The sequence below is a fragment of the Pantherophis guttatus genome, chromosome 3 (genome assembly GCF_059756535.1).
Source record: "Pantherophis guttatus breed Tessera chromosome 3, ASM5975653v1, whole genome shotgun sequence".
NCBI classification, from domain to species: Eukaryota; Metazoa; Chordata; class Lepidosauria; order Squamata; family Colubridae; genus Pantherophis; species Pantherophis guttatus.
The window spans coordinates 119,999,800-120,022,561 of record NC_142065.1 but is presented as its reverse complement, the minus strand read 5'-3'; the positions used below and the strand labels follow the sequence as shown (position 1 = coordinate 120,022,561).

Here is a 22,762-nt window from a genome sequence, read left to right as displayed (position 1 = left end):
ATTATAACAGAATCTTACAAGTCTGATTGTGCAATACAACTGCCTCCTTTTGTAGGGGTCCTTTGCCTAACTTCAGCTGGTGTGGGAATTATAGCCCTTCTAGAATTGTGAGATGTTGGAGATCTGCATGTAGGTGGATTGTTATAGCTTGCTCTGCATGGTAATTTGATGATGATAAAAAGTTAAATTGGTATCGAATGGAACAGGCAAGCTCCCAATGGATGAACCCCTCCATTACAGAATAATTGCTATTTTGTGCTTACTGGAGTCAGTGATTTCAATTCAAAGTACTGGTCATTACCTGTAAAGCCTAACAAGATTAGGTAGCAAAATATTTTAAGGGTGAGCTTGTTGAAAATGTTTCTTCCCTTCCATCAGATAGCTGAGAAGGGGCCTACTTAGAATCTTGTCCTAATCAGACAGCACAGTAACAACATTGTTATAAAAGTAATTTGGTAACTAATGTCTGCATTTATAACTTTCACAGGTCCCCTATCAAAATGGCATATGCTGCCAATGGATATCCCCTACCCCCCTTTTTAAAAGAGTCTTTGATGTTTCAGATGTTTAGTGGAAAAGGAATTTAAAAACTTGCTACTTTTTATTCATTATATTTGGTTCATTGTATTTTGAGATTGCTCAATTGAATTATTAGATTGGATTAAACAAATTTGATGAATGAATTGATTTTTTTGGCAAGGAGAAATGTCATAAGGTTTTAATCTTTCAAGAAATCGTTATTTTTCTACTTTTTCCGAGTAGCTGAAATTGTACCATTATTGCTCCTTCGAAACAAATGTGTTTAAAATATATAATTTGAGAGCTCGGAAATACAAAAATGCATTTGTATTTTTATACAGGTAGTCCTCAACTTCTGACATAATTGAGCCCAAAATTTCTGATTTAATTGAGACATTAGTTAAGTGATTTTCCCCCCATTTTATGATCTTTTTTTGCCACAGTTAAAGTGAATCACTGCAGTTGATAAGTTAGTAACCAGATGGTTAAGTGAATCTAGCTTCCCTATTGACTTTGCTTCTCAGAAGGTTGCAAAAGGATAACATGATCTTGGAACACAGCAACGGTCATAAATATGAACCACTTGCCTAGTGTCTGAATGTTGATCATGCGATCATAGGGATGGTACAAAGGTCATAATTGTGAAGAATGGTCATAAATCACATTTTTCAGTGCCGTTGTAAGTTTGGATGGTCACTAAATGAGCTGTTATAAGTCGAGGACTACCTGTCTTGCTGTTTTAAGTGGTACAAGTAATCCTCAACTTACTATCACATTTGGGACTAGAATTTCTGTCATGAGGTGATGCAATCATAAAGTGAAATGCCACATGGATGCATTACTTAGTGATCACAATCCCAGTTTTTTGTCATTAACTGAGAGCCCCCTCGTCTAAGACATCTGGGGCTTGGCCCCTTCCAGCTCTGAGCCTGAGTATGGTAAGGGATTTTTCCAATTCACCTACCCATCTCTTCCCATCTCTGCCCTTTGTTCCCTGCACCTTGCCTTGCAGGGTGACATGCAGCTCTAGCCCAGTCCCAGCCGCAATTGCCCTTGCAACCCTGCACTCAAAGCCCCCGGCCATCCTTGGCTGACCTTTGGCATTTTCTTTCTTTCTTCTACTGACCATGCTGGACTGGCTGTTGGGCCCGGACTGGCCTTGACTTCGGCTGAGAAAAAAAGCAGCTCCTTTGCAAAGACCTTAAGATTCCAAAAACAAACCTCAAAGCAGTCCTCTTGCAAAGAGCAAGGATGGGGCTGATCAATTTTTTTTTTGTTTTTGGAACTCAAAGCTTAGCCCTGCCAAGAAGGTCTATGCAGAAGGACTTTTTTGTTCCTCAGCCAAAGCCCAGACCAGGCTGGACCACCAGTCAGGGTGGGCATCCCTGGTCAACTGCGAGAGCAAGAAGATGCTGAAGGGTGGATGGATGGCAGGTAGAGGGAGCTGAAGTGCCCCTGTAGTTGCAAGTACAGGTGGTTGTAAATTAAAGACTACCTGTAAAGAGTTGGTATATTGATAGGCAATATGAAAATTCAGGATTTACATTTATAAAGTAAAAATATTTCCAGGTGACTTAAACAACTGAAAAATAGAAAACTTTTAGACATGCTAATGAATTTAGGAATTGTTTGGCAGTAGCATTGCGTATTTTATCTGAAATTTTCCATTTTTCTAATGAAAGACCAATTCTCCATATACTAATTTTTCACTTTAAAAGACCAAGCACAGTTTAGATACAGTATATCACAGAAGTGAGTACACCCCCTCACATTTTGTAAATATTTAATTATATCTTTTCATGTGACAACACTGAAAAAATCCTGAAACAAAAGTGGAGGTGCGCAAGGTCTCTTAACATCCACCAGCTCCGTGATGTCTTCATAGAGGAATGGAAGAGGACTCCAGTGGCAACCTGTGAAGCTCTGGTGAACTCTATGCCCAAGAGGGTTAAGATAGTGCTGGAAAATAAAGGGGGCCACACAAAATATTGATACTTTGGGTCCCATTTGGACATTATTACTTAGGGGTGTACTCACGTTTGTTGCCAGCAGTTTAGACATTAATTGCTGTATGTTGTGTTATTTTGAGGGGACAGCACATTTACATTGTTACACGAACTGTATACTCACTACTTTACATTGTAGCCAAGTGTCATTTCTTCAGTGTTGTCACATGAAAAGATATACTTAAATATTTACAAAATGTGAAGGGGTGTATTCACTTCTGTGATATACTGTACATTATTTTCCTTCTAGCAGGTCAAAGAATAATACTGATGTTAATCATAATTTGGAGGATCAGGAGCAAATACTGTTTCTTTTATCTCTCCTGGGTAATCAAATAAATAATACATCAGATCCACCAAAATGTGTTTTGGACAAGCCATTCAAACATTTCATATGCATTAGAAGAACATTATCAGCAAAATACATAATAATATGGGCCTTGCCTTACAAAAGCAGCGCTATTAAATTTTCTGGACTGGTTGGCCTACAGCAACAACAATAGGTTGACTGTTGTTAACATTTTAACTTTTTAATATTCTACGCACACTTAGTCTAAAAAAGTTGGCCATTGTTTTATAGTGAATCAGAGTTAGTTAATTCAGGAAGAAAAGAAAGCCTACGTTTTGTCTGTATTTTTTTTTTAAAAAATTGTATACCATGAGTACTTAAAGCAGTATTACAGGTAGTACAATCCATTTAGTGACCGTTCAAAGTTACAGCAAACTGAAAAAAGTGATTTTTGACTGTTGCAGCATCCCCATGGTCACGTGATCAAAATTCAGACATTTGGCAAATGACTCACATTTATGACAGTTGCAGTGCCCTAGGGTTATGTATGGGGAAGAAATGGAGGTAGTGACAGATTTTATTTTCCTGGGCTTCAAAATCACTGCAGATGGGGACTGCAGCCAAGAAAGTAAAAGACACTTGCTCCTGAGGAGGAAAGCTATTGCAAATCTAGACATCATACTGAAAAGCAGAGACATCACCCTGCCAACAAAAGTGTGTATAGTCAAGGCTATGGTTTTCCCAGTTGCAATGTATGGCTGTGAAAGTTGGACCATAAGAAAGGCTGAGTGCCAAAGAATTGAGGCCTTTGAACTAGGGTACTAGAGAAGAGTCCTGCGAGTCCCTTGGACTGCAAGGCGATCAAACCAGTCAATCCTAGAGGAGATCAACCTTGACTGCTCTTTAGAAGGCCAGGTCCTGAAGATGAAACTCAAATACTTTGGCCACCTAATGAAAAGGAAGGACTCACTGGAGAAGTGCCTAATGCTGGGAAAGATTGAGGGCAAAAAATGAAGGGGACGACAGAACGAGGTGGCTGGATGGAGTCACTGAAGCAGTAGGTGTGAGCTTCAATGGACTCCAGAGGATGGTAGAGGGCAGGAGAGCAGGAAAGGGCAGGAAAGCCTGGAGGAACGTTGTTCATGGGGTTGCGATGGATCGGATGCAACTTCTCAACTAACAGCAAAGGGTTATGTGATTATCTTTGCAACCTTCTGACAAGCAAAGTCAATGGGGAAGCCAGATTGACTTAACAACCATGTTACTAACTTAATAACACTAGTGATTCAGTTAACAGCTATCTCACTTAGCAACATATATTTTGGGCTCGATTGTGATCATAAGTTGAGGGTTACCTGTATTCTATCTGAAATTTCATGCTTCTGTAATATTTGTCTGGAAAAGTAAAATTCTTATGAGAGATGAGATAGGATATTTTAGTAACATATCTCCCAGTTTTATATGTTAGAATCAATTTTTATATTCTTTTTCTTCAAATAGGTTGAATCATTTATTTTGGACCAAGAAGATCTGGATAACCCAGTGCTTAAAACAACATCTGAGATATTTTTATCAAGCGCTGCTGAAGGAGCAGACCTACGTACAGTGGATCCAGAAACACAAGCAAGATTAGAAGCTTTATTGGAAGCAGCAGGTAAGTTTTTAAAAATTGGCAGTAGTTTTTGAGGAAATAAATATCATAATACTTAGCAGTTTAACAATTTGAGATTAAAGCTAGGAAGAGAAATTGAATTTCTGGAATTAAGCAATTTTTTAGAAGAAGTGTTTTTAAGGAATGCAAGAAGTAGGAACAAACTAACTTTTTAAATAGATTTTTCTAAAAAGAAGACATGGTTATCTCAATTAAGATGCAGATAGCATATTTCAAATAATGTAAAATTCTAGGACCATAAACATTTAAGTAATTCAGTAACATTCTTTTCTCAGTGCAAGGAAACATTGACAGGTGGCTGTTCTGTATCTGGTTGAAAATATCTAGTGAAAGGAAGCTCATTCTTCTTATAACTGCTTCTACTATTGAATTCTAAAAACTTCTGAGAACCTTTCTAAGATTTAATTAGAAAATACCTTTTCTAAATCCATAAGTCTATAAAGTAGCAGAAAGAGAACAGGAAAGGTTTATTTGGGGAATGTGTCCCCAAAAGAAGCCTTCCTCTTCTCCTTCCAGTGCTTTGATAAGGGAGAAGAGGGAGTCAAACACATTTCTCAACGTAGCGAGAAGGAGAAAAGAAAAGTTTAGGAGTTGTTCAGCGAAATAGTTCATTTAATAACCACCACAATTTACATCTTAATGGCAGGTCCATTATGGTCATAAATAAATCATAAATCAAGGACTAACTATTAATTTGCTAATATTTCTCAAAACCTTTAAAAATGTAGGTTTTGTCACTCTGTCTACTTAGCAAAATTAAGAGACAGATCATCATAATATTTTGTTAGGTTAGTTGTAAACTGTTAGTTACAGCTTGTCTGCCAGATACAACCACAGCAAACAGTACTGTCCTACCATTTGGTGACGTTTTTGTTGTGTTTGGATAAGTGCTGGCTGCAAAAATTGTCATTCAGATTTGTAGCAGGAAAAAATAGTATTGGTTGGCAAACTGAACATTAGTAAGTGGTGACATTTGAAATATGGAAAATAGAGGAAGGATTAAAAGACAGAAATTGGACGTTGGTCTTACCTGATATGTCCTTTCTCAGCATGGGGAAAAACGTCAGTCAGAGTGGGGCTACGTCCCGTCCAGCCAATGACCGAAACCTTTGAAAGCCAAGGCACCGCCCCTTGAGGCCGCCCCAGTTCTTCGTTGAGGCGAAGCAAAGGACTCGAATGACGTGTCCTCCTGAAACGATAAAAAAATTAATATCACCCCCCACCACCACCACCACCGGAAAGTACCCAGGGTGGGGCTGACTGACGTTTTTCCCCATGCTGAGAAAGGACATATCAGGTAAGACCAATGTCCATCCTCCATCGAGAGGGAAAAACGTCAGTCAGAGTGGGGACTTACCAAAGCTCGATGTCACCCGGGAGGGAAGGTACTGGTCTGGTAACCGTCAAGCGAGATGCACCGACTGGAGGACCCTTCTTCCGAATGCAGCATCCGCAGAGGCGAAGGAATCAACTTTGTAATGCCTTATGAAGGGACTGATAGTGGTCCATGTGGCCGCTCGACAAACCTCCTCGAGGGAGGCCTGAGTCGCCCAGGCTGCTGATGTAGAGGCGCTCCGCGTCGAGTGCGCAGTGATGGAAGGAGGAAGCAGAGAGTCAGATTGACGGTAGGCTAAGGCTATCGCGGCTCTTATCCAGCGACCTATGGTAGCACTTGAGACGCGAGTCCCTAGGGAGGAAGGGAGGAAGGCTACAAAAAGGGCCTCCGTCTTACGATGACTTGCAGTCCGTGCTATATAAATCTTCAACGCACGGCGGACATCTAGCGTGTGCCAAGATCTCTCCAGCCGATGAGAAGGGTGAGGGCAGAAGTCCGGGAGGACGAGCTCCTGCGCTCTGTGAAATGGCGAGTTCACTTTGGGCACAAACGAGGGGTACAGCCGAAGTATCACTCTATTGGTATGGAAGATGCATAAGTCAGCCCGCACGGAGAGGGCTGCCAGTTCCGAAATCCTGCGGGAGGAAGTGATTGCTACTAAAAACGCAACCTTGAAGGACAAGAAGCGAAGGGAAACAGAGCGGAGAGGCTCGAAGGGAGGGAACATGAGTGCCTTAAGCACCTTATTGAGGTTCCATGTAGGAAAACGATGTATTGTAGGAGGCCGCAAATTGGAAGCTCCCCGGAGGAAACTAGTGATGATTGGATGATGGGAGATGGAATCCTTTGAACAGCAAGACAGAATTGAAGCAATGGCGGCAACTTGGCGACGTAAGGTGTTGGGTCGCAGACCTTTGTGAAAACCCGCCTGAAGGAAAGTCAAAACATGGAGGATTGAGGCTGAAGTGGGCAACACTGGAATAGTGGAACACCAAGAAGCGAAAGACCGCCACGTGGCCTCATAAATTCGCACTGTAGAAGGTCGGCGAGCTGCTTGAATTGTGGAAATGATGTCCGAAGGAACCTTGGCCTCCGTTAAGAGGAGCCGCTCAACCGCCAAACGGTTAAGCGAAGCGAGCCCGGGTCCGGATGTATGAGAAGGCCCTGGGACAAGATGACCTTGGAGGCAGGCATTGTCCAAGGGGGGGCCACGGAGAGGTTCATCAAGTCCGCAAACCATGGACGCATTGGCCAGAAGGGAGCCACTAGCAGAAGCTGAGCCCGCTCTTCGAGTAACTTCCGTATAACCCTGGGAATCACAGGGAGAGGAGGGAAGGCATACAGCAGTCCCGACAGCCAAGGGCTGCGGAGGGCGTCCGTGGCTTCCGCCTGGAGGTCCAGGAACCTGGAAAAATAATGGGGAAGACGATGATTCGAACGAAAAGCGAACAAATCTAGGACAGGGCAACCAAATCTCAAAATGATGTCTTGGAAAAGCTCCTGGGAGATCGACCACTCGCCCTGATCCACCTGCGACTGACTGAGAGAATCAGCTTGGATGTTGTCGGAACCCGAAATGTAATCAGCTCTGATGGAAGCCAGGTGCTCCTCTGCCCAGGCGCCCAGCATACGTGCCTCGTCCATCAAGAGGCGAGATCTAGTGCCCCCCAATTTGTTAACATGGGCCTTAGCTGTCGCATTATCAGTAAGGACCAAGACATGTCTACCTTCCACGAGATCCTGAAATTGCAACAGAGCGAGACGATGGCCCGCAATTCCAACAAATTGATACTGAGCAGGGCTTCCTGAGGAGTCCACCGACCTTGGGCCATACGATGGAGAATATGAGCTCCCCATCCAGATAGACTAGCATCTGTGGTAAGTTGGAGTCTCTGAGGTTCCCTGAAGAAAGATCCCCGGGACAAGGCCGGCGAAGTCCACCAGTGGAGTGAGTGGAGAACCCGGTCCGGCTGTCGAATGCGACGGGAAGAGGCCTCCAGGTTAGCACGTTGAAATGGCAACAAAAGCCACTGAAGCTCTCTACTGTGCAGACGAGCCCACGGAGTGATGCCGAAGGAGGACACCATCATGCCCAACAGACAGGAAAGAACCAAAACTGTTGCTGTGCCCGCAGATAACATTTAAGGGCTAGGGCACGCAAATTGGACTGACGGTCCGGAGATAAACAAACCGTAGACGAAACAGTGTCAATTAAGGCACCTAAGTGAAGAATCCTAGTAGAAGGAGACAACTGGCTCTTGGACCAATTTATTGAAAAACCATGGTCCTGAAGCGAGGCTAGGACCAGGGACAGGTCCTCATAAGCTACCCGAAGAGAAGACATAACCAAAATGTCATCCAAATAAAACTGAAGATGAACTGGGTGGGAACGGATGTGTCCAATTAAAGAGGCCATAATCTTTGTAAATACCCTAGGGGCCGAAGACAGCTCGAAGGGCAAAGCCCTATATTAGTAGTGAGTTCCCTTAAAAGCAAAACGGAGGAAACGACGATACGAGGGCAAAATGGGGACATGAAGGTAAGCTTCTTGAAGGTCAATAGAAGAAAGAAAGTCGGAGGTGCGGATAGATTCAAGAATAGATGAGAGAGATTGCATTTTGAACCGGCGGTATTTAATGTGCCGGTTCAAAGATTTCAAATCTAAAATGGGCCGCCACCCCCCAGAAGCCTTCTGGACCAGAAAAAGGCGGGAATAAAAACCATGGCCTTGTTGAGAGACAGGGACCCGTTCAATGGCATTAATCTGTAAAAGATGGTCAATCGCCTCCGACACTAAACCTGACTTCACCGGGTCCCTTGATATGGGACAAGGAAGAAAACGAGAGGGAGGGGAGGAGGAAAACTCTAATGCTAAACCAAAGGCAATGGTGTTAAGCACCCATGCATCAGAAATGGAGGACGCCCAACGCTCCCGAAACAGTGAGAGACAACCTCCAATCGGAGATTAAAAAATCTGTTTATCGAGCTCTGCGAGTCCAACGACCCCCCCTTCCTCCCCGATATGCTCTCCGAGGGGGAGCCCTAGACCCTTGTCTAACCTGGGAGTCCGGTTGAGGTTTTGAAGGGAAGGGTCGCTGGGTCCGAGATGGGAATGAGGAAGAACCAAAGGTACGAAAGGACTGAAATCTTGAAGTTGAAAAACGGGAATCAGACCGACGAGTAGCAGGAGGAAGGATTTTGCACCGATCCCTGGTCTCAACAAGCAAGGGCTCCAAGGCCGAACCAAAAAGTGATCCACTGGGATATGGAGCAGAAGCGAGTTGCCATTTACTGCGCATGTCGACCTGCCAGTTTCTGAGCCACAAGAGACGGCGAGAAGTGACATTGGAGCCTAAAGCTCTGGCCGAGAAGCGGGTAGAATTCAGTATGGCATCCGCTGAATACTCGAGCGCAGCCGCGATCTTATTCAGGTCCTGGTGTGATCTTGCATCTGAAAGAGGAAGCCTGGCCTGCAATTGTTTAAGCCATAGCAAGGCCGCCCTGTTAAAGAAAGAAGCCGATGTTGAGGCACGAATGGACCAGGCCGTAGATTGATGCCCTTTCAGCAGGGTCTTTTCAGCTCTCTTGTCCTCGGGTCGAAGAGAGTCCTCAGGAGGACCCGTGGGATGAGAAGAATCCGTTAAAGCTACTATGGGAGAATCCACCTTGGGGGCTTGTAAAATATCTGAAAGCGGAGGAGCCGAATTATAGAGGCGCTTATCCAAGCCATTAGGGCTAGGGCCAGCCCCTGGCAATGTCCACTGACGCTGGAGCACGTCGGTAAACAACTTTGGAGCTGGAATAGTCTCGGGTTCACTGGTAGGTTCTGCAAACATGGCAGCCGCTGGATCTGCTGTAGAGGAGGAAGGAAGCGCTGGGGGAGAAGATCCCAAACGAGTGACGGCAATAGCCTTAAAAAGGAGGGATTGAAATAGCTGTGGCTTGAAAAGGCCAATAAAAGCAGGTTGATCAGGCCCCAATCCTTCGTCATCCGACCAGGCTTGATCTTGATAATCCTCCCCTTCTGAAACCGACTCATCTAAGGAAACTTGTAGGTCAGATCACTCCTGATCTAGCAACCTATTCTGGCGAATCTCAGAAAGAGGTTGAGAAGGGGAAGGCACTGCGGGAACAGCTGGTGCCTGGTTAAGGCATTCAGAAATAGTTTGGTGGATCGCCCTAGAAATGAGCGCCTCCAAAGAATCCGCCATAGGAGTGGATGGCAGAGAAGGCGGCGGTGGTGGAGGTGAAGGAGTAGGAGGTAAGGTCCCAGGTTGACCAGAATCAGGTAGGGTCTGGAAAAGCCTCTGTGGTTCTGATGGGGAAACCGTTTGAGGATCCCCTAGAATATCAGGGGATAAATCTCTCACTGAACGAGGAGAGAGTGACACAGAAGGAGGTCGAGAGACACGTCGTTCGGATTCCAAGGCCTGGGATTGGGCTCTCGAAAAAGCTTTCTCAATTGCCTTGTGCCTGCGTTGTTCCTCACGAGAAGCCCCGGGTTCTTTCAATTGAATATTATTATTCTTTGAACGAGATTTTTTGTTAGGAGGGGGCATTGAGGAAGATGATCCCTCAAGGGGATCGCTGGGATGACGCCTGCGAGAGGAATGTCCTGAGGTACTTTGCATGGCGGCCGCCATTTTAAAAGCCGTAGAGCATCTGCGAATGGCGCCAAGAAACAAATGGAGGGCAAATCCTTGTTAAACGGCAAAATCCCCAGCTCAGACGGCGATCCGTAAAGTCGCAAGCCCTCCGGCTATAGCCGACCTCTAGAAGCAAGGTGAGCCTCCGCTCCAGCCGAAAATGATCGCACGAACCTCCGCCGCCCGATCCGATCTAAAAGGGAGGTTTTTCTTCGTCGCTAGCCAAAGGGCTATAAACGCGACTCAGGTGGCGGCGGGAAGCCTCCGGCGGCGGGAAATAGCTGCTTGGACAATGCCTTTTAAACGCAGCAATGAAATAGCTCGAAAAAAGTCTCCAGCTGACAGGCGCGAAGCCTGCAGTCCGAAAATACTTGCCGATGGAAGCAGGACTCGGAAATCGCTAAAACGAGCAAGAAGTGAGGGAAATCAAGTTCTTTAGAGGAGGACACGTCCTGTCAGGCGAAGACCGAGACGAAGAACTGGGGCGGCCTCAAGGGGCGGTGCCTTGGCTTTTAAAGGTCTCGGTCATTGGCTGGACGGGACGTATCCCCACTCTGACTGATGTTTTTCCCTCTTGATGGAGAAAACATAAGGAAACAATTGTTTAGCTTCATCCATAAAATATATAATGAAAAATGGATACAGTGGATTTGTTCATATTGCAAAGAGGGAATTGGAAAGTTCCTCCTCCCATCATTGAAGATTTTTAAGAACAGATTGGACAACCATTTGTCTGAAATGGTATAGAGTCTTCTGCTTGAGAAAGGAGTTGGATTAGAAGACCTCCAAGCTCCCTTTCCAACCCTTTTACTTTTTATTCTATTTTATTTATGCTATCATAAAGCATGGTGTCACCACTTAGTGACAATACTGACAATTCTATTACAGAAATATAACGTAAAATTAACATAGTCATCAAGTCAGATGTTGTGATTATCTGAGTTCCTTGCTTAATGATGGCAACAGGGAACCATCAGAATTGTCACTAAGTGGTACCATCTCATGACATCACACTTTATGACAGCATTAATTAGCAATAGAAATTCCAGTTGTCATTAAGAGAGTACTACCTTGTACAGTATATCTATTCACAATATATTAACTTCGTATAGAGCAGTGGTCCCCAACCTTTCAGGCATCAGGGACTAGTTCTGTGGAGACAGGTTTTTCCGTGGATCGGAGGGGGCATGGTTTCGCATGCTGCCTGCATCCTGAAAGTGGGGCTTTGCTTGTGGATCGGTGCCTAGGGACCCATGGTATAGAGTATTCATTTTCATTTATGGTTGTCATGCTTTAATTATATCAGAAGTGTACTTTTGAGGTGTTATTTACGTGAGCTGCCTTTGAAAAGTTTCTGGAAACGAATGAAGAGTTGAAGAACTTGTGGTTCTCCTGGCTGCTGAACTTCCCCTCCCAATATTATTCAGAATTAACCATACTAATAGAAACAGCTGAGAATTATAGTTCAATAACATCAAGAATGTCATACCCACCCAATTCTAGTTTCACTTGTTTAGAATGCCATAATCTGCTTGTTGAATGGATCAATTACTTAATATGTGACTCCTCTAAGATATGCCTGCAAAAATGGAGTGTCATTTTATAACTGGTAGTTCTTATTTTTAAGGTTCTAAAAGGCTTGGGGCTGTATAAGAATGGATAAACCTTCTCGTGCATACCTGCATATTAAGATACTTTTCAAAACATCTAAATCTGGTACCTGGGCTGTTTTTTCAGTAAATATAAGTGAACTGAGTTCCTGGTTGCATTTTGGATATAATATAGTGAATATGGTTTTGGGGTGCTTGTGTGCAATATTGTGGTTAAAGCTATGTATCCTATCCATTATAATGTCTTGCTGATACTTGAAACTTTTTGAATCTGCAATCTCTGTCCCATATGACCCTTAAAATATTTGTAGGAAGAAAATGGTTATTGTAGCATATTCAGAGGAACTATGTTGAGATGATGAACATACTGCAAACCAAGGGCAGTTAAAACTATAGGAAAGTTGATTAGAGGTAGTTTCTTAACTTTAAAAGGTTGCCTTTTTAACTGGTATGTTCTCCACTGTGTCGGGGAGAGAGTTCAATGGAATGGGTTTTCACTCCTCAATCATTTCCTGGCCATGCCCCCCTTTGTCTGCGCATGTCCCAGTTTTGACTCAGCCTTCGAGAGAGCGGATGTATGAGCAAAGTGCTGGAGAGGAAAGAGAAAGCATTCCATTGGACTTCAAACAGTAAGATCGGCTCCAGGATATTAGACAGCCATAGGAGGGCCAACAAAGAGGCAGCTTCGGGTTTCATCGACCCAGGCTGACCCGTAAAGGGGCAGCGACTCCATTCCCCGGAGCGCAGAAAACTCCACAGCAACTCCAATTCCGGAGCGCAGAGAATCTCGTGGCTGACTTCCCGTCTTAGCCTGGCACAGCAGCTAGCCCTCTCCCTCCCCAGCAAGGACAGCAGTGGCAGTTCGGAGTCACCAGCAACTCCACCTGCAAGTGGGGGGGGGGGGTGTTTCCCTATGGCAAGGCGCAGGGACTTAAGGCTGACTTAAGTAGAGGTGATAAGAGCAGGGGTGAAATCTAAAAATTTTTGCTACCGGTTCTGTGGGCGTGGTGGCAAGGTGACTGGGAGGGCGTGGCTTGTTGGTCAGGTGGGCGTGGCCAAGTCAATGTCACTTCTTTGCCCTTTTTTAACCTACAAAACACAACACAACACAACTGGCTCACCCACAATATAAAAGCAGCTGTGCTAGACCCAAAATGGCCCCTGCAACAAGCAGGAACCTCACACAGCCACAAAAAGCCCAAAAAACCAACTTTCACACTTTACACACACAAAATTCCACATACAGCTTTGTGAGATTTTGTGTGTTTGTGTAATTAGAGTGAAACACTACAGAAACACACTAAATCTCAGAAAGCTGCACAAATATTATTTTATTTTTATTTTTATATAAAAGTAGCTAAATTTAAAACTTCCTAAACTTTAAATAGCTAGGTCTAAAAAAGGAACAACTAAAAAAAAAACCCAATTAACTATTTTTTTAAAGCTCCCAAAGGGGGAAAAAACTTATCCAATAGAACAGGGGTCTCCAACCTTGGCAACTTTAAGACTTGTAGACTTCAACTCCCAGAATTCCTCAGCCAGCTTTGCTTTGCTGGCTGAGGGATTCAGGGAGTTGAAGTCCACAACTCCCTGCCTGCTTGATTGCAGGCAGGGAGATTCAGTTGCTTGCTGATGCAATGGATTGCAGGGATTACAGCAAGGTGTTGCGACCAGCAGTAAGGTAAGCAAGCTGAGAGGGGGAAGGGGGAGGGATTTTTGCTACCGATTAGCAGGCAACTCAGCTGGGGTCGTCAGAGCTTGGCTCATTAGAGCCATTTAAAAGAAAAAAAAGGCTCTGATGATTGCACGGCTCAGCTGGGCATGGGGGGCGGGGGCAGGGATTTTTCTACCGGTTCTCCAAACTGTCCACCGCCATCGCTACCTACTGACCCGAGCCGGTCTGAACCGGGAACATATCACCCCTGGATAAGAGCCCGAGATAGAGAAAATGGCAGCCCACGTGAAATTGGAATCACCGGAGACAAGCGGGGAGGATCAGAGGTCTCCTGAACCAACTCCCAACTTGTCCCAAAGCTCTAAGCTTGCCACCAGGGCAGCAAGAGAGCAAGAGACAAAGGCTCCTTCCCAAAGGACTACAAGGGCCGAGGAAAGAGACGCCTGAAGGCATCACAAGGCCATTGGTAAAAGGATCGTGAGGGCCGAAAGGGAAGAGGAACAAAGGGGAGGATTTCCCCTGAAGAAGAAGGGATTGAAACTTCCCGCGTTTCACCTGGGCTGCTCCAAAAACAGCCAATGGTGGTGCAGCAATGTATCCTTTGTCCTCAATTAGTACCACTAGAGGTGTCAAGAATCAATTTCAAGGGAAACCTCTGTGGCAAGAAACTAAGATTTGTGCTGCTTCAAGCCTGTTGCAAAAGGCAAGCAGCGATGTTTTCTCTGCTGTAATTCTGTTGCAGGCAGAGGATCAAGAGGAACCTCATGTGAAGAGGGGGAGGTTGGCTCCAGAAGCCACATTTACCCCAACAGCCACAGGCCTCCTCCCAGAGGGACCCCAAGGGCCAGAAATGATGATGCAAATGGAGAGAATGATTTCTGCTGCCATAGGTTCTCCTGTCAAGGAACCCATCCAACTGACCTTCACCACTGATGCCAGCCTTTTTGGCTGGGGGGGGGGCACACTGCCAATCTCAGATAGCACAGGGACAGTGGTCACAACGAGATATCAAGAACAACATCAATTGGCTGAAACTCAGAGCAACCCACCAAGCCCTGAAACAATTTCAGGAGATGGTCATAGGGAAACACATTCTCATCCTGATGGACAATGTGACCATCAAGGCCCACATAAACTATCAAGGGGGCACTCACTCCAAAACACTCATGCAGGAGGGCAAACAGTTAGGACTATGAGCAGAGAGACATCTGCTCTCCATCAGAGCAGAACACATTTCAGGGGTAGCCAATGTACAGGCAGACTGGCTCAGCAGGGCCAGGCTCAATCAGTCAGAGTGGCGACTGCATCCAGACCTGTTCAGGGAGCTGACGAGAAGGTTCGGGGAACCGATCCTGGCCCAGACACTGGTGGTTCGCAAACCTGGTCAGTCTGTCGGTATCTCGGCCCTGGAAGATACTGCCGGACAGGATCTCCCTCAGCCAGGGAGCTTTAGTGCACCCAGACCCACATTGGCTACAGCTGACCATCTGGCACTTGAATGGGCAGCTCTAAGACTATGTAAACTCAATGATAAAGTCATACAAACCATACAGGCTGCCAGGCGGCTCTCTACAAACACGATCTACAATGCAACATGGAGGACCTTCAGTATATGGTGTTCCAGAATGGATCTGGACCCAATGAACACATCTATACCTAGGATACTAGAGTTTCTCCAGGAAGGGCTAGACAAGGAACTCTCCCCTAGTACCTTATGTAGACAGACTGCAGCTTTAGCTTCAGTGTTGTCATGTGGATTCCTTGACACAACATCCATTGGTACGCAGCTTCATCAAGAGCGCAACCAACCTGAAACCACCAGTGGTACACAGATATCCCACTTGGGATCTATCTAGGGTACTAGAGGCTCTCACCTCAGAACCATTAGAACCACTAAGGACATGTAGCCTAAAAATGCTTACTCTCAAGGTAGACTTTTTAGTGGCTATCACCTCAGCCAAACGGATATCAGAGCTAGCAGCCCTCTTCATAAGAGAGGACCTGTGTATAGTCCACTCTGTGGTCCTATGTCTGGATCCATCTTTTCTTCCTAAGGTGAATTCCTTGTTTCACTCTAGGCAGGAATTAGTATTACCAGACTTCTGTCCAAACCCAGCTCATGCCCAGGAAAAGAAATGGCACACCCTGGATGTGAGTAGGGCTCTCAAAACCTATATCAAGAGAACAGCCTCTTTTAGGAAGACAGAATCTCTTTTTGTATCGTTTCAGTCTTCCAAGCTGGGCAACAGAGTGACTCCATGAACCATAGGCCGGTGGCTAAGGTCTTGCATCACCAGGACCTACGAGAGCCAGGGCCTGCCACAACCAGGTTGAGTAACAGCCCACTCGACAAGGAGCGCAGCCACTACGGCAGCATGGAACACACAGACTTCCATAGAGGAAATATGTAGGGCAGCAACATGGTCTTTTCCATCCCCATTCATAAGACATTACAAACTGCATGCCTTCGCTTTTGCCAAAGCGGCCTTCGGCAGGCGAGTGCTTCGGAAAGTACATATGGATAGGGGGAATCAGGACCAGATTGCTACCCACCCTTAGGACTGCCGGCTTTGGTATGTCCCATTCCATTGGACACTCTACCGACACAGTGGAGAAGGGGCATTGGTCTTACCTGACACGCTCCTTCTCAGTGTAAGGGGACAGAGTCCAACCCCACCTGGCAGCCATCAGGGTCCAGGACAGAACAGAACCAGCACTGGAAATTGTCAAGTCAATCACTACAACTTCATCAAAACTGGGACATGCGCAGATGAAGGGGGCATGGCCAGGAAATGATTGACATAGCCTCAAGAGGAAGCGAGGAGCAAAAACCCATTCCATTGGACTCTCTCCCCTTACACTGAGAAGGAGTGTATCAGGTAAGACCAACACCCCTTCCCCTTCCCTAGAAATCTTCTAACAGGTGTTGAGTAAACATTTGTCCAAAATATTATACTAGAATAGATCTTGTACTAGTAGGATCATAGATCCACTAAGCAGAGAATTGGAAAAGAGGAGCTTTAAGCATTAAAGCTTTAAGATCCATTCTACCTTTTAATGGTTTTAAGAAATAAAGTGTTCTTACGTGCCTAAAAAATAGGGAAGTGACAGTTTTTACTGCCTCTGCCTATTAAAAGCCAACTGGGATGGCAGTAAGGAAATGCATAGAGGGATTGGGTGGGCTGATAAGGAAATAAAGTGGTAAATGTGAGTCACAGTAATAAGAATGAGGGACAGGTGGATTTTGGCAAACAATAGGAATGTGAACTGAAACAGAAGTGGTTAACATACCGTACTTTTCAGAGTACAAGACCCACTCCCCCCCCCGTAAAAGAGGGTGGAAATGTTGGTGCTTCTTAAACACCGAATATAGCCATTTTTGGCCTCCCGAAACCCTGCCCCACGCATCCAGTTTTTGCCAAAAACAGGCCTGTTTCTCACAAAAATAGGGCCTGCAGAGGGTTTGGGAGGGCTGCAGAGTGCTCCTGGGGGCTGGGGAGGGCAGAAATGCGATGCATGAAGGGTTTAGGAGGCCAACAACAGGCCCATTTTTTGCAAAAATGGGGCGCACAGACGGTTTGGGAGGCATGCAGAGTGCTCCTGGGGGCTGGGGAGGACAAAAATGCGACGCATGGGGGGTTTGGGAGGCCAAAAATGGGCCCATCTCTTGATGTAGGTGCAAAGGGCTCTCCTAACATTGAAGGCGTGCCATTTCTTCTGTAGGGAGTGGGTTGGTCCTGGACAGACGTCTGGCAAGATTATTTCCTGTGCCCTATGGAACAAGGAATTCACCTTGGGAAGGAAGGAAGGGTCCAATCGCAGAATCATCCTGTTTGGATGAAATATGCAAAGGTCCTCCCTTATAGAGAGGGCCAGCAGTTCAGATATTTGTCTGGCCGAGGTGATGGCCCCGAGGAAGGTTACCTTGAAAGTGAGGAAGCGTAAGCTGGCTGATTATATTGGCTCGAAAGGCGCCGAGGTGAGAGTTTGCAATACTTTAGGCAGGTCCCACGTGGGGTATCTCTGTACTACGGGGGGCTTTAGGTTAGCCGCGCCTCTAATGAAACTGCATACAGTTGGGTGTTGAACGAGAGACTCCAGATCCCCACAGGATAACACTGAGGCCAGAGCTGCTACTTACCTGCGTATGGTATTAGGGGACAAGCCTAGTCCCTGCTGAAGGAATTCCAGAGTTGGGCAACTGAAACAGAGGTGGGATCAATGTGAAACTTGGAACACCAGTCACAAAAGGTCCTCCAAGTTGAGTCCTAGATTCTGTTAGTCAAAGGCCTCCTAGAGGCCTGGATTGTCTGTATGACTTCATTGGAGAAGTTACTTTGCCTCAGGATTCTCTGCTCAAATGCCAAATGGTCAGTTGGAGCCATTGTATATCTGGATGAACTAAGGCCCCCTGACTGAGGGAGATTCGGTCCTGGGGAATTCTCCAGGGTCTGGATACCGACAGACTGACCAAATCTGTGTACCACGGACGTCTGGGCCAGTGGAGAGCCAGGAGTAGGACCTCTGCCGTCTCTACTAGCACCCTCCTGATTACCCCTGGAATGAGGGGGAGAAGAAGAAAGACATATAATAGCCCTCGGGGCCACGGACTGCGGAGTGCATTGACCCCCTCCACCCCCGGTGTTGCAAGCCTGGTGTAAAATCTGGGTAACTGGGCATTTGACGGGGAGGCAAACAGATCCAGGATCAGAGGGCCGAACTTTTCTGACAGCTCCCTGAATAGCTGTGGGTGTAGGAGCCACTCTGAGTGGTCGACCGTGGTTCTGCTGAGCCAGTCCACCTATACATTTGATGTCCCTGAGATGTGTTCCGCTCTGATGGAGAGAAGATGTCTCTCTGCTTAGAGGCCCAGTTGTTCGGCCACTTACATGAGAGATCTGGAGTGGGTACCCTCTTGGCGGTTGATATGGGCCTTGGTGGTCACATCCATCAGAATGAGCACATGGTGTCCAGAGATTGTGTCCTGGAACCGACTGAGGGCCAAGTGGGCTGCCTTGAGCTTCAGCCAGTTGATGATGTTCCTCAGATCTGCCTGGGACCACTGCCTTTGCGCCATCTGGGACTGGAAGTGGGCACCCCAGCCAAAGAGACTGGCATCTATGGTGATGGTCATGCAGCTGGATTCCTTGAAAACACATCCCTTGATTATGGCCTGGGACATCCACCACTGGAAGGATTGAAGTACATTTGGTGGTACCTGAACTCTGGTATTTGAATTGCTCCTGCCGGACCTTTGGTAGGGCAGGAAGAACTACTGTAAGGTTCTGGCGTGCAGGTGTGCCCAAGGGACAATTGCTATGCAGGATGCCATTTTGCCCAGGAGTTGTGAGAGGAGGGCCAGGGACACTGTTCGGTCTGCCTGGATCTGACGCCAATTTCTTTATACTGACCTGACGCTCCTGGGATAGGAAGACCTTGCACGACCTGGTATCTATGACTGCCCCCAGGTGTAGCAGTTGGTTTGAAGGAGCCAGGTGGCTCTTGTCAAAATTGACGGAGAATCTGTGATCCTGGAGAACTTGGATTGTGACTCGCAAGTCCTCTGTTGCCCGGAGGTGAGCGGAGAACTGTATCAGTATATCGTCCAGGTAACATTGGATGCGCACTGGAATTGCCCTGAGATGTGCCAACAGGGCCTCCAACAACTTGGTGAAAGTCCTGGGCGCTGACGATAGCCCGAATAGTAGGGCTTTGTACTGATAATGTTGGCCCACGTAGTGAAATCGCAGGAATCACCGGTGGGATGGCAGGATAAGTACGTGGAGGTATGCCTCTGTTAGATCTATGGATGTTAGGAAGTTGCCTTCTCGAAAGCTCTCCAGGATTGACTGAATGGACTGCATCTTGAATCTCCGGTAAATTAGATGTCTGTTCAATCTTTTCAGGTCCAGAATCACTCTGCAAGGACCTCTGTCAAGGTCTTTGGAACTACAAACAGGATGGAGTAGAACCCCTGTCCCTGTTGGTCCTTTGGAATCGGTTGAATGGCTTGGATGTCCAGCAAGTATTAGACTGCTGCCTCCATGAAGCTTCTTTTTGTCTTGTCCCTTGATATGGGGCAACGTATGAAAAAACTTGGGGGTGTGGAGAGAAATTTGAGGGTGAGACCTAGTTTCACCATATTCAGGACCCAGGTATCTGTCATGGTTGCTTCCCATTGATTGGCGAATAGGCTTAAGCGGCTGCCAATGAGAGGGTTGGATCTGCCATCACTTGGCACAGCGAAAGGGACGACTGCTTGTGCCACAAAATGGTTGCTTGCCTTGGAAGTGTCTGTTTCTGTCTCTGAACCTGGATCTATCCGGTTGTCAGTCTTGTCTGTGGGCATATGCCCTGTGGGATTGAGAAATGTAAAATCCCGTGTCTGTAGGCCGAAAGGAAGGCCGATGGAAATAAGGTGAGGTGCAGTGGTCAGCTTGTCTGTATAGAGAAGGCAGGACCTTTCTCCTGTCCTTAGTCTCCACTAGAATGGGCTACCCTTAAAGGGAGCAGAGGCTAGCTTCTACTTATACTTCATGTCCGCCTGCCAATGGCGGAGCCATAGTAAGCGATGGGCCGCCGCCGAAGAAGGAATAGCCCTAGAAGCAAATTTGACAGCATTCAAGGTGGTATCCACCGAGAATTCTGTAGCCGCTACCAGTTTGCTAATGTCCTAGTGGAAGCGGAGGTCACCATGGGGAGCTTTCTTTTGCATCTGGCAGAGCCAGAGCAATGAAGCCCTGTTGAAGAATGAGGTGGCTGATGTACCTTACGGAAGGTCAGTTCCACCTTGTTATCCTCTGTCTTCAGAACATCCTCAGTGTTGTTAGACAAGATGGTGGAGGATGTTAAGGTCGCCACAGGGCCATCTATAGTTGGTAGTTGCAGTGTCTTGGAAAAGTCCAGGGCCACATTATAAAATCTCTTGTCATTTCTGCTTGGGAGAGGATATACCCCCGGTTGGGCCCATTGTCTTAGGATCACATCCTGGAATAGTTCAGGTGATAGGATTTCCTCGCTCTTAGCAGTTGGCTCTGAAAAGAGCAACTCACTTGGGTCCTCTAGGTCTAATGCTAACTCCAGTGTAGCTGGGTCAGCTCCCAGGTGCGCTGTGGTTTGGCCTTAAATAAGAAGGTTTTAAAGAGCACTGGGCGAAAGAGCCCTGCGAAGGCCGGGGGTTCTGGAGCCATCCCCTGATCCTTAGAGAGTTCCATCTCTTTTTGGTCCTCATCTCCTGAGAGCAATACCCCGCTCTGCATGGAAGAAGGGAGTGAGTGAGACCTTTGGAAAGTCGCCAAATCTCTTTGATGCTGAGAAGCCATATATTGGTCTTGATATAGGGGAGATTCAGGTGGAACAGAAGCAGCCTGACGTCCCTGCTGTAGGCCTGCTATGGCCTCTGAAATCATACTTTTCATCTGGTCAACAATTCCAGGATTTATTCTCCTGTTGGCGAAGTCCTGGCGCTGTGGGTGTAAAGGTGGCCTCTGATGCAGCTTTCATCCTCTGGAGGTGGATCAGCAAAAATCTCATTGCCTTCTGATGAAAAGGATGATTGAGGGAATTGCTCTCTGGCACCATCTGGCGACCCAACCTGAGATCATAGTGGAATCTGTTGCTTTACATCGATTGGCCGGCTTAACTGCTGGGCTGGTAAAGCGTGGGAAAATTGAACCATTTCCTCTCTAGGGGGACTTTCCCCCCTCCTTTAGTCCGCTTCTCTCTCAGCCATGTCAATTCTTTTGTCAATGGCCTCTGATTCCTCCAAGCGTCCTTTTCCTCAGCTTTTGAAGCTCTTTGGGAGGAAAGGGCTTTTGCCTTTAATTTGGAATTCAAGACTTTGGCCCTGCAGAGCTTTTTGGATGCTCTGGGTCTGAGCTGGCAATCCCTGGTCTTTCTCACTCAGCCATGGCATTCCTGGGCTCATGGCGTCCGCCATGTTAGCTTTCTGTCCTACCCACCCCCCCAGACAGTGGCAGGCTTGTTCCTAAGCGGAACCTTGCTGCCGTGGCTTTTCCCATCTAGCCGCTTCGGAGTATGCACTAGGCTTCAGCCGGGCACTGACTCCAGCCCTCTTCGATGCCTGTGGGAGCTGGGTAGGGACCTTGGCTCTATTCTGGAGCCAGAACAATAGCGGCTACGCCGTACGGACCGGGGAGCCATCTGGGATGAAGGTGGCTGCGCTGGACAGGCCGGGGAAGCCAATCATGATGAAGGTGGCTATGCCAGGTAGACTGGGGAGCCAGCTAATGAACAGACGGGGTGGCTTTGCCGGATGCAGTCGTGATGAGGGCGGCTATGCTGGGCAGACTGGGGGAGCCGCCTGATCAGAAGGGGTGAGACAGCTATGCCGGACAGACCAGGGGAACCAGCCTAGCCATTCACTGTCTGTAAAGGCTTACACGGAGCTGGGACCTTACTGTAAGTTTCCAGAATCCAAGGAATAACTCCGTTCTTTGTTCTAAGAGCACTCTTCTGCATGTCTCCTCTGAACAAAGACTGAGTCAAAACTGGGAATGCACAGGCAAAAGAGGCATGACCAAAAGATTGATTGACTCAGTCTCCAAGCAAGCAGAAGAGCAGAGTTAACCCATTTCTTGGATTTTCTGCTCAGCACACTGGAGAAGCTCCATCATAACCTCTGTCAGACTCATGCTATGTTATTAATATATGTCATAATAATTGTAGTATATTGATAACGTTTCCTTTTTTCTTTTGGTTGGACATATTTTATTTTAATTTTTTATTTATTTATTTATTTTAAATTTATATACCGCCCTTCTCCCTGAGGACTCAGGGCGGTGTACAGCCAGAATTATAAAACATAAAATACAAATATTAAAAAACAATTAAAATATATATAAATTTGGCCCAAAATTAAAAATACAAACCAATTAAAACATTTAAAATTTCTTCTTAAGCCAGCCCAGCTTGCTGGAAAAAGTGGGTTTTAAGGGCACGGCAGAAGGCACTAAGGTCTTGGATTCTCCTTATCTCTGGGGGCAACTG

At 46.4% G+C, this 22,762-nt stretch overlaps 1 protein-coding gene and 1 pseudogene across 9 annotated transcripts in view; one reads left to right on the top strand and one right to left on the bottom strand.

Annotated features, from left to right (window-relative positions):
• ANKHD1 (ankyrin repeat and KH domain containing 1) overlaps positions 1–22,762 on the top strand; it is a 165,294-nt gene that overhangs the window by 16,477 nt on the left and 126,055 nt on the right. For all 9 annotated transcript variants that reach the window (XM_087891231.1, XM_034411667.3, XM_034411663.3 and 6 more), the window contains exon 2: positions 4,315–4,468. In XM_087891231.1, coding sequence (XP_087747357.1) covers positions 4,315–4,468 — 154 coding nt within the window. The remainder of the gene's footprint in view (positions 1–4,314; positions 4,469–22,762) is intronic.
• LOC148114805 (uncharacterized) lies at positions 19,984–21,256 on the bottom strand (annotated as a pseudogene).